Source organism: Pelodiscus sinensis, chromosome 8 (genome assembly GCF_049634645.1).
Source record: "Pelodiscus sinensis isolate JC-2024 chromosome 8, ASM4963464v1, whole genome shotgun sequence".
Classification (NCBI taxonomy): Eukaryota; Metazoa; Chordata; order Testudines; family Trionychidae; genus Pelodiscus; species Pelodiscus sinensis.
In genome coordinates this window covers 38,686,945-38,699,215 of record NC_134718.1, presented here as the reverse complement: position 1 = coordinate 38,699,215, position 12,271 = coordinate 38,686,945, and the positions used below count along the sequence as shown (strand labels likewise).

General features: G+C 42.0%; 1 protein-coding gene across 2 annotated transcripts in view; it reads left to right on the top strand.

Annotated features, from left to right (window-relative positions):
* ATAD1 (ATPase family AAA domain containing 1) overlaps positions 1–11,784 on the top strand; it is a 30,541-nt gene extending 18,757 nt beyond the window's left edge. For both annotated transcript variants that reach the window (XM_025183842.2, XM_006121455.4), the window contains exons 7-10: positions 1,342–1,431; positions 3,364–3,414; positions 8,692–8,825; positions 10,904–11,784. In XM_025183842.2, the coding sequence (XP_025039627.1) occupies positions 1,342–1,431; positions 3,364–3,414; positions 8,692–8,825; positions 10,904–11,024 (396 nt within the window). In that variant the 3' untranslated portion in view covers positions 11,025–11,784. The remainder of the gene's footprint in view (positions 1–1,341; positions 1,432–3,363; positions 3,415–8,691; positions 8,826–10,903) is intronic.
* The last annotated feature ends 487 nt before the right edge of the window (positions 11,785–12,271 follow it).

The window sequence follows — 12,271 nt, the reverse complement described above, 5'->3', positions numbered from 1 at the left end:
AAGGATTGTTATATCGTATTTCATACCTTTGACTTTTGCCAGGTACTGGCCTGCCAATTGGATGGTCCCAGAAACAATGGGTAAATGTGGTCTTTACTTCCTAATGCTGTGTTATGTGCAGATCAGAGAATTTGACCTCTTAATTTCTTCTACCTGTGGCTCTAATAAAGATTGTTGGATCATTGATTTAATTATACTTTTGCTTAGAACATTTTGTTGAACATAAAATATTTAAATGTCTGTTTACCATCTCAGGGCATGTCTACACTACGTGGAAGATCAATGCTGCCGGGCTCGATTTTCTGAGGTTCGATTTAGTGAGTGTAGTATAGACCCACTAGATCGATCTCAAAGTGCGCTCCCATCAGCGCTGGTACTTCTGCTTCTCATGCGGAGTAAGGTAAGCTGATGGGAGCATTTGCTCCTATCGGCTTCCCACTGTGTGGATAGCATCAAAACACAACGTAGGATCATAGAATCATAGAATAATAGGACTGGAAGGGACCTCGAGAGGTCATCGAGTCCAGCCCCCCGCCCTCAAGGCAGGATCAAGCTCCGTCTACACCATCCCTGACAGATGTCTATCTAACCTGTTCTTAAATATCAACACATCAACTCCAACCACATAATTTACATAGCTGGAGTTGTGTATCTTAATTCAGCCTTCTGATATGGTGGAGACTAGACCTTAAAAGTCAAAGGTATGAAATACGCTATAACAATCCTCTGCTGCTGGCCTCAGGAACCCATCTGGAAGCAGACAATCACCTGGCATGCAGGTGGCCTGGTCACATTACCTTTCCTCTGGGAAAACAGCAGCTTCACTAAATCAGCTCTATGGTACTTGGAGATTCTCCTTGCATAAGATAACTAATAACCTGTGCCATAATATTGTGCCTCTAGGTGGCAGCACATCCTAACCTGCGAAAGCAACATAGCTCAGAGAGCATAGCTCTCAATTTGTCAAGCCAATTGTGGAGCAGAAATACAAAATGAGGGATCTAAAATCGATGGGCATTTAGGAGTCTAAAATGATATGGGATTAATTTCTTTCACATTTATGTTTTTGTGACTGAGCACTTGCAGTGTACATAATTACAGTAACAAGTGAGAAAATGAGATGTGTGTGCTGTGGGTAAATTTGCTCATAAATTGGCAGTGAAGCTATAGTCCAATGGTATAAATATGGATAATATGAATGCATTTTATTTTTATTACATTATAAGTAACCTTTGTAAAGATTCTTGTAGCTTCACATCCAAATAATAATACCAAAGTAATTGGTATATTTTGGCATTTCATAATTGCCCTCTGCTATTTAATCTATTTTTCTATATTAAGGTAATAGTGATGGGAGCGACCAATCGCCCTCAAGATCTTGACTCTGCCATTATGAGAAGAATGCCTACGAGGTTTCACATTAACCAACCAGTAAGTCATAGCAAATTATTTCAAATAATGTTGAGGAGTTTGCCTGCTGCGTTAGGTACCATACCAAATAAGGGACTTATGTCTTCACTTTCCAGGGAAACAGAACCAGAAAGCATTATTAAGGTTTGTTTTTCGTTTCTCAGAAGTGCAGATAATTTTACTTTTTAGGATGAAATTCGAGACATAAACATTTCAGCTACAACCAACTTGTTGTAGCACTAGCAGCTTCTAAATCCTGCATTCTGTTCATGCATTCCTCCTGTAGAATAGATTTTGTACCTGTTTTCCATTCTGCCCATCTATACTACCCATCCACACACAGCTTGAAGAATTCATAAAGGTTGTAGAATCTCCATCTTTGGAGATATTCAAGAGTAGGTGAGATAAACATCTGTCAGGGATGGTCCAGATGGTACTGTATTCTACAGTCTCCCTTGGCAATTTATTCCGGTGTTTAACCACCCTGACAGTTAGGAAGCTTTTCCTAATGTCCAGCCTAAACCTCCCTTGCTGCAATTTAAGCCCATTGCTTCTTATCCTATCATCAGAGGCTAAGGAGAACAATTTTTTCCCCTTCTCCTAGTAACACCCTTTTAGATACCTGAAAACAGCTATCATGGATAGTTGAAGTCCCCCATCGCCACCAAGTTCTGTTCTTTGGATGATTTTATTAGTTGTTCAGAAATGCTTCATCCACCTCTTCTGCCAGGTAGGTGATCTGTAGTAGACCCTTAGCATGACATTACCCTTGTTTTTTACCCCTTTTAACCTAACCAAGATTCTTCACAAGTGTGTCTCCAATGCCCATCTCAACCTCAGTCCAAGTGTATGAATTTTTAATATATAAGGCTATACCTCCTCCCTTTTTTCTCTGCCTACTTAGTTTCTTCCTCTGATTCCCGGTTCAAGAGAACAATTATGCATTCACATCCTAAATACCTGGAGAGTTACTGCTTCCCAGTATCTCAGAGAGGGTATCCTTACTGGTGATTCTTGAAACAAGAATAAGTGACTTACCATGGCAACTGGGGTTCTGTAAAGTGGGAAAGTGAATAAAGGGTGTGGATTCATATGGACAATCTTCTTGGTCTTGTGTAAAAATATTCTGCGAATTAATAAAAGAAACCAAAGGATGTTTGGGGCTGTTTTACCCTTTGATTATGTCAGAACACTTTTTGGGATGATGATTGAACCTCAGCAGAGTGTACTCTGGAAAGGCCATGCTCTTTTGCCAGAGTACACTTAGCTCAAGTGTGGTTTTCAGTTTGGATGACAGTCATCTCTGAGCATCACATTTACTATGGCAAGCAGGTTGCTTATTAATCCAAATATAACAAGTGGAATTGGCAGCTGTGAGTACTCAAGGCCATACTCTAGGTAAGAAAAAGGTGTTTGTGGGGCTTGGTAATATGGCAGGCATTGAAGCATATGATAAACTATTCAGCAATGTGCATTCAGTGCATTGACTTTTTATGAATGGAAGTGAATTTGAATGGCAAAAGCTTGTTCCAATGCCTTTTTTTTTTCTTTTTCCCAGTACTTACATTTTGCAGTCTTGGTAAAACTGTTCATTGCTTACCCATCTTTTGCTAATTTCATTGTAATGCATGGCTAATATTATTTAAGAAAGTTTTCCAAGTATGATATTTAGAGTCAATGTGATTTTTTTTAATGGCATTTGCAGCAGTTATATTTGTCCTGTGAATTATGTGAGTAACAAAGTATATTAAATATATAATTTCCATTTTAGATCCAGAGGGACCAGCCCTACCCTCTGTTTTAAGTAATGGGTACTGAAAATTCCAAGGTGGTTACATGGGTTCAAGTCCCACTCAGGGAAGAGTAAGATCTATAGTATTTAATAGGAAAAGAAATGTCCGCCTGTATCATTCCCTTTCTCTTCCATGACTGAAATCTTGTTTTCATTTAAAGGCTTTGAAACAGAGAGAGGCGATTTTGAAATTGATTTTGAAAAATGAAAATGTAAGTAACTTGTTTAAAAAATATTTCTATGCATTATCATGGCCATGGCTGGAACCTTCAGGGCAGTTGACAAAACATGCTTTAGAACCAACCCTTCTTTGGCAATGTATTGATTATAATCAGAAATATGCTGGTAGACAGTCTTTGTGTGCAGCGTATTTATGACTGGGAAGGGTCTGCATTTGGGTGTGACCTCAGATTTCCAAGGCAGAGTTGTCCAACAGATTAAGCATTAAACTCTCTAGAGAAATTGGATTTCTCATCTGTTTTGACAGTGATTCATTGTGTGGTTTGGAGAAAATTATATAATCTGTCTGTCAGTGATACATCCTATAACTGATCTGGGAGGTAGCTATGTATGACTTCGCTAATTTTATCTCCAGCTTGTTGATCGGGAAGAAAAAAGGTTGCCTCACATTTATCCAATATTTTAGATGGGGGTTAATGTCACAGAGTGGAGAAGGAACAGGGAGACTCGGAACATCTGTTCTCAGGCAATTTTACTACTGTTGCTGTTGATAAAAATGTAAGGCCTCCAGGCATAGAGCCCTCATTATCTGAAAAGGGAGTTCTACCCACAGGGAACTCCCTTTTCAGATAATGGGAGTTCTGTGCATGGAGGACTTGAAGGGTTTAATCAGGGATGGGAAAACTTTTTGGTCCGAAGGCCACATCTTGGTATGGAAATTGTATGGTAGGTCATGAATGCTCACGAAATTGGGGGTTAGGTTGCAGGTTCTGGGGTGAGACCAGAAATGAGGCGTTCAGGGTACAGGAGGGTGCTCTGAGCTGGGATGAAGGAGTTAGAAGGTGAGAGGGAGCTCTCTGCTGGGACAAGGGATGGGGATGCTTTTGGGAGAGGGAAGCAAGGGCTCCAGCTGGGGGTGCACGCTCTGGTGGCAGGGCAGGAGATGAGAGGTTTTGGGTTCAGGAGGGTGTGCTGGACTGGGATTGATGGGTTTGGAAGCTGTGAGGGGAATCAGGGATGGAACAGGGAGTTGGAGTGGGAGGGGCCCTGAGAAGGGTACAGGATGTGGGCGGCTCTTACCTGAAGCTGCTCATGCAAGCAGTGGCCCATCCCCCTCCCCCAGGTCTCATGCGGAGTTAGGGCTGTGGAGCTCTGTGTGCTGCACTTTCTATAGGTATAGCCCTTGCAGCTCCCATTGGCTGCACTTCCTGGCCAGTGGGGCCTCTGGCTGCCCCTGCTTCCTGTAGCTAAGCAGTGCAAAGCTAGCCCCTGACCTTGCTCCCCAGGGAGAGCCTGAGGGAAGATTAAAAAGTCCAATGGGCTGCATGCCACCCATGGGCCGTAGTGTGGCCATCCCTGTTTTAGACCCTCCATGTTAGTAATCTCCATAGTTCTTCTTTGAATGTTTGCTCGTGTCCATTCCAATTAGGTGCATGCACGCCACGTGCATGGATTCCGGAGCTTTTTCCCCTAGCAGCATTAAGAGGTAGCAGGCAGGGCAATTGCTCAGGGACCCATGCCATAGGGTGCCCTATGAAGGTATGTTGCTCGGGCTTCTGCTTAGTCCTAGGGCTTCTGCTTAGTCCTAGGGCAGTCAGCCCAGGGCCCTAAATCTTCTATACTGCACCCCAGCACGTAGTGGACCTGAAAACTGCTCATGGTCCCTGGGGGGCCCCAACCTATACTAATTTTAATAATAATATGAGAGTTGATCCCTATGATGGCTAAGCGTTAAGAAGAAAAGCATTTCATAAACTATCAGGATTTCTAGCAGGTTATAGTAGAAATGTAAGGTCCTCTGGCAAAATAAGTTAGCACTAGAGATATGAAAGCAGAATTGATACTTAAAAGAAAATTGTCAGCCTATAGTATTCCTAGAACAGTGGTTCTCTTAACTTTTTTGCACGTGGAGCACCTAGCTCAATGTAAACCTTTCCATGGACCACCAGTTGCTAATGGAAATTCACTGTTAATTACATAATTATGCCTGCGCCATTTTGCTAGTGCTGCAGCTAGGGAGAATGGTTTAATTAAATTAAATCGATGAAGCATTTTAACTTTCTCATGTTAGTTTATCAAATTTCATTTTAAATAAGCTAAAATATTAATGTATGCCCAACACAAAAGGTTTCTATCTTTTCTTTATTTATGGCAAAGGTGGGGAATCTTTCTTTGTCGGAGGCCCCTGACCCACAGAAAAATCAGTTGGGGACCACACAAGTGAGAAGCAAAAAAACTCCTCCAAAACCCTCACTGAGGTGGCCCCCAACTGAGACATCTCAGTTCTCTGGCATTCCAGCCCCACTGCTCTAAGGGAAGGGACAGGGAGGACTAAGGTTCAGGGCTTCCCATAGGACAGATTTACTTTTCTGGGGTTCTGGAATTAGTGGATTTATGGACCCCTTAGGCTCTGGGGTAAAGACAAAATGAGGGGTTCAGTGTGCGAGACAGGGCTGCCAGTGAGTGGGATAGAGATGGGGTGCAGAAGGGGGGGAGGTTGTGAGGTATGGGTGGGAGGCAGGGTGCAGAAGCAAGCTGGGAGTAGGGTGTCTGGCCAGGGGGGGAGAGCAGGAACAAGGGAGGGTGCAATGTGTGGCCAGGAGGAAGGGTGCAAGGAGCAATGGTAGATGTACGAGCAAGGTGGGAGGTAGGTGTCTGGCCAGGAGGGAGAGTGCAGGAATGGACTGAGGGGAGGGTGCCTGGCCAGGAGGGAGGGTATTTGGCTAGCAAGGAGTTGCAGGAGGATGCTTGGGGTAGGGTGTCTGGCTGGGGCAGTAAGACGGGGGTGGAGAGTGCCTGGGGATAAACCTAGGGGGCAGAGTGGCTGAGGGGGTTCAGGGAGATAGAGGGCAAGCTGCCCCATAGAATAGGGCTGAAGTCACAGTGGCTTGGTGGGGGAGGGGTTCCAGGAAACAGGGGGTAGAGCAGAGAGGCTGGGCACAGCAAGGCATGGGTGGGTGACTGACTGATCCCAGGGTGTCCAGTCATGCTGGGGGCAGAGTCCCCTGGGAGTCCAGTCCATGACGCCCTCAGGGGGAGGGCACTGAGCCTTTCCCCCAAACCAAGTCCTCATGGTTGCAAAGCCCCAAAGGAACCGAGCACCCACCTGTGTACTGCAGAGTCCTCAGCCCCGGCGCCACCTGGTCCTGCACAGCCCAGCCTGCAGCTTGCCCCGTGGGAGCAACCAAAAGACGCGCTGCTCTTACCATGGCGACTGCAAGCTTGGTGAGGCCTAAGCAAGGTGGATGCCTAGCAATGGGCAGGACTTTCCCATGGAGCTGGGCAGGCGTCGCTCTTCCATGTGTAGCTCCACAGCCCGTGATGGTGGAGGGGTGAGTTTTCTCTCATGACCGCCCTGCCCACCGGCTGGAGTTGGTGCTACAGCTTGTGGCTGTGTGCCGACCTCAAGGGTCCAGCAGCAGCACAGACTCCCCACTGTGTAGTTAGGGGCTGTTGACCACCTGGGAGGCAGCCCCGCACTTTGAGAACCACTGTCTTAGAGGAAGGGGTAGTTCTGGCTCAAACTTACTGATGATGATTTTAAGTTTGATGGATTTAGCATTGGGAAATCTTTAGAATTATAGACATTGGGGTTGGAAGGAATGTGATAAGTCATATCAAAGCATTTAAACTTTTAGAGCAAGGTGATTTAGATACAGATTTTTCTTTGTTTTTTCCTTTTATTTAAACATGTTCCTTAATAGTGACTTAATTTGCCCTATAAAGAAATTTTTTTAAAAAAATCCACTTGCTTTTCTGATGCAGCTGTGTAAAAAGATTAGCTTCTAGAAGACATCATTTTGTGATGGAAAATATTTATATTTAAAGGTGAGGAATCTTGGATCATACTGGAATTATCAAGAGGGGATCAAAACTCCTGGGTTTTCTTTTTGGGTTCTACCTGACTTAGTGCATGAACGTGGACATGTTGTATTACCTCTCAATGATTCAGCTCTCTAATTTGTAACCTGGAACTAATTCTTCACCACCTCTGAATAGCACTTTGTTAAAATTAATTGGCTTTAATGTGTTTTTGAAATTCTGTGATGAAAAGTGCCAAGAAAAATATAAATATGTCAGTGGCCTTTTCCTAGACTTAGCCTGTGAGGTGGCAAAAGAGTTTATTAAAATGAAACTTTTGAATGCTAAATGTACACTTTCAGATAGGGATATAATAGTGTACTCAATTTACCAGTAAGCAAAAACGTATAGGTTAATGCTATAGACTACATGCATTTCCTCCTCTTCCTCTCCTCCCCCCCATTAAATTTTTTATTAGGCTGACCAGCAGCCTGACTCAGTCCTAGCAAGCAGCCTGGCTCAGTTCTGGCTCACGCCAGGTCCAGGAACTCAAGATGCCCTCCAGACAGGGGCTGCTGCCTCTGTACCAGAGGCAGCAGCATGGGGCAACAGGCAGCTGGTCCATGTGGGGAGCTGGCTTCCTTCATGGATCAGCTCCCGCCTGGCACCCCACACTGCTGCCTCTGATACAGAGGCATCAGTACAGTGGCAGGGGGCTCCTCGGAAGTGGGGTCATAGTGTACTGGCTGCTGGCCCCATCCCCAGGTACTATAGAATAGTCAACTAATCTGTAAGGATTCATGAGGTTACTTGACCATTCAATTAATCAATATTTAACATCCCTACTTTGAGATCATGTCTGAGAAATAAGTTCCTGTGTTGAAAGACAACATGTACTAAAGCAAAACAACACTTATAGGCCTATCTCTAGGTATCAGTTTGCATTATCTACACATATAAAAGGACCTGAGTTCACTAGGTACTATTTAGGACCAGCCCCTTGTAAGGAAAGGGTAATGTTGGAGGGGAACTTTATCTTAATTCCTGTGATCGCATTTTTATCAACTAGTAGTTACAAGATGCTAAGTCATGTTTAATCCTGAGCTGATACTTACACCTCTTCATTTGACATAATTTGTTAGTAAAGAAAAGCTCTAAAAGTGTCATAGAAGCTCCTTCAAGATTTTGTGCTGGGGGCGGAGGTGTACAGGAGAAATGAAATATAATAAGGACATTTTATTGCCTTCTAATTTCTGCCAGTTCCTTTTAACATCTATAAAGTTTTGCTAGTGAAACAATTTTTCTGATACCCTATACCTGGGAAATAATAGGTGAATTGTCTTACATTGTGAATACTTTTAGTACTTTTTAGTTTCTGAAAGGTAGAACCTTGATTTAAATCTAAAGACAATAATAATTTTCCACAGTGACTTTATTTTCTATATTTAGTAGTTTTTTAGTAGAATATCTTGCTTGCCAGTTTTCATATTTGCTTTATTTTCTGTTAGGTGGACAGGCACGTGGACCTCCTGCAAATTGCTAAAGACACTGATGGATTTTCAGGAAGCGATTTGAAAGAAATGTGTCGTGATGCAGCACTCCTGTGTGTCAGGGAATATGTTAATGCTACACATGAAGAAAGGTGCTTGTTGTTTGTATTAAGGCTGCCAAACTGAGGCTGCGCCCCCTTTGTTAGACACTGTACAACTAATTTTAAATAAGGAGCTTTAAAAACTAAAGTAAAGAATATAGTAGTGGTATGTCTACACCAATCCTCACTAGACAGCCAAAAAAAAATCCAGTGAATAAATCACTTCATTTTGATTATGGATGCAATCAGGATTTTGTTGAAAATAGTTTCTGTACCATAGGGAAATATTGTGGTAAAAGGTACACTGCATCTTGTGTGTTTAACTTCATTGATTTTTTTTTTAATGGAACTGTTCATATGCATAAAGTTACACTTTGTATTATGTTTTCAGGTTTCCCTCTGTAATCATAAAACCTATAAATGGGACTACTTGGATTGTTCAGTATATCTTCTGTAGGTTCCATTCATGCACCCCCTGCCTCTTCCAAAGTGCTAAACTATAAATTTTAATGTAAAGGCTCCACAACATCTGTTACAGGATCACTGCCCCCAAGCTCACCTTCGTGTGCTCTTAAATTCAAATTGAAAGTGAACTTTTCCATAAATATCAAAACCACAAATGAGTGAACATGAAATAGTGCCCAAGTTCCTTATTATTTAACTGTAGTTTCAGTGCCCAATCAGATTGTCAAATTTGGGTTTCTTTCTTGTTGAATGAGTTCCTTATTACAGTATCCGTAACTTCTTCTCTAATAATGCCTGAGGAGGAACACACACCCTTGTGTTGCATGGGCCTTGATTCTCTATTACATTGTGTGATTTCTGAATATTGCAGCAAGTAATAGAATAGCTCCTGTGAACTCTTCTCCCTTACCCCTGGGTAGGTCAATTACATACATTAATACAGCAATACACATTGAACCTCTTTAGTCCAGCACTCTCTGGTCCGACCACATATGTGGTCCTGAATCATTTTAGTTAGCTGGATGTCCACTTACCAGGAGTGTGGACATGTTTCCCGCAGTTCCATAAAGTTTGTTTACAGTCACCAGTAGGGATGTAAGCAAGTAGTTAAGTAACTGATAAGCCTAGGCTTATCAGTTAGGTTGACTACTCGCATCCCCCCCTTGCTGCCTATGCATTTTTAAAGCTGGTTTCCCCCCCTCCCCCCAGCATTGTGTCCACAGTGCCACCTCCCCCCCTCCCCTCCCCCTGCTGCTGCCGGGGGGCAGGGGGAGCCTGCCATGAAGCAGCCTTAGCCTGTGGCAGACCCAGGATCGCTGGTGGCAGAAGCTGCTCCTCATCCCACAGAGTAGCCTCTGCCTAGGGAGAGCCAGGGCCCTCTGTTGGCAGAAGCTGCTCCAGCAGCATCCCCATCCAGGACCCTGTCATGACCATGAGGGATGGGCAGCAGCCTGGGGAGAAAGGGCTTAACTGTACCTAAGCCAGAGAGCAGTCAGCCAATACAAATGCAGATAGGGATTTCAAACTGGGACAAAGGAATTTTTGGTTTTTCCCTTCTTTGTCCCTGGGCAGTTTCTTTCCAGATACTGAGGGAGACAGACAACCCCCATGGACAGGGGTTGCTGGACCTGGAGGGAGCAAGGACTGAGCAAGCCTGGCTCAGTCCCAGCTCACACTGGGTGTGGAACCTACCCCTGCTGAGTGCCATCCCTTTATCAACTAATTGTGTAATTAATAAAAAGTCTATTGACTACACAATTAGTGAAATACTAGCTTCTGAACATCCCTAGTCACCAGTCCTGGGTTTGTGTTCTATGCTGCTGTTTAGTTCTAATTTATCCCTAAATGTCTTCTAAGAGCCAAGTAAGCAGTGGAAGGTGTTGGCAATGGTGCTAGACAATATTGCCCTCGCGTGGTTCGGCAAATTCTCTGGTTCAGCACTGGTCAGTTTCCCAGGGTGCTAGACTAGAGAGGTTCAATCTGTACATGATGTATTTAGTGTTCTGTAGTTTCTGCCTTAGTGTATTTGAGGATTATTTTAAACCATATAGTTATTTGTAGCTCACAAAAGCTGATGAGCTAATACCCACCAGAATCCTTGTTGTTTTTTAGATTAATTATGTAACATTGGAATCACTGTGTTTTGTTTTTTATTTTGTTTTTAGCCATGATGAAGATGAAATTCGGCCAGTGCAACAGCAAGATCTTCACAAGGCAATTGAGAAGATGAGGAAGTCAAAAGATGCAACGCTTCAGAATGTTTTGATGCATGTTAGTTTAGACTAAGACTAAACAGTGTGTTTCCAGTTTCTGATGTGGCCTAGTTGACTTGTGCTGTAATCAGTTGAAAAAGGAATGTGGGAGAGGGAAATTCTTTCAATAAGGGAGTTAAATGTTTCATTTCTAGAGGATTTTTATACACTGAATTCTAAGTTATTGAAATCTGATAATCTTAAAGAAATAGTTGTGGTCTACAGATCATGAAGTGGATCAATATAGTCCAGTCCCAGAGTAAATGCTTGTGATTTGTCCAATTACCAATATGTCGTAGCAGCCTTAAAGCAGAGTCTAATGTGATGCATGTTTTGAAGAGCAACGAGACATGGAAATAATTGAATTCCAATTCATGTACATACGTACAAACGTGTGTGTTTATATTAAATGTATATATCCACACTTTTATATATAGACATAATCTGTAGATAATTGAATATGGAAACTTTTTTTATTTACTGAATGAAACTAAATCAGAAGATGTATAGATTTAAAAAAAAACTGTTCAGTGCATATTTACTTTTTTTTTTTTTTTAAAGCAACTCCTGGAAAAGGCAGAAATTCTGCTGGAATTGAGATTTTATTTACCATTTTGAAGTATTGGTAACTTTCACATTAATGTTTGAAGTCCACATTCAGTAGAAGTAGCAAGTGAATACATAAATGAATATTTTTTATTTTATATGAAATTCTGCTATTTGGCTTTTTTTGGTTGTTAATGCTGTTTTTACATCTTTCCTCTGAGTTGAATAAATAACTACAGTAGAACTTTGCTATCTGGTCTTTCATTAAACCCTCCATGTTATAATTCCCTAAAATTATCCCTCTGATTTATTTAACATTAGTCACAGGTTACATTATGACTTCATTTTTTTGAGAATATATATGGCAACATATTTACACAGTGCTAAGAATTATCACAAGTTTTATTTCAACATGGAGGGGAAAATATCTTTTGTGGTGTTTTGCTCAGTTTCTTCCTGTACTAATTTGAAAAGCTGAGAGTCTATCTGGGTCATAGCAATGTTCTACTGTATTTGTTGGCAACAGTTGAACAAATTTATATAATCTTTAAAATAAGAGATTGATAATGTAAGATGTAAATCTTTTCCAAACTTAATATTGTTTTATTATATAACTTTATTTTTTAAAGAACTATGAATTATGCTCTAATCAAATGCATATATACTTCCTAACCTAAATGCCAGGAATATTCAGACCAAAGTATCTTATGTACAGGCAGCATGTGCTAATAAGAA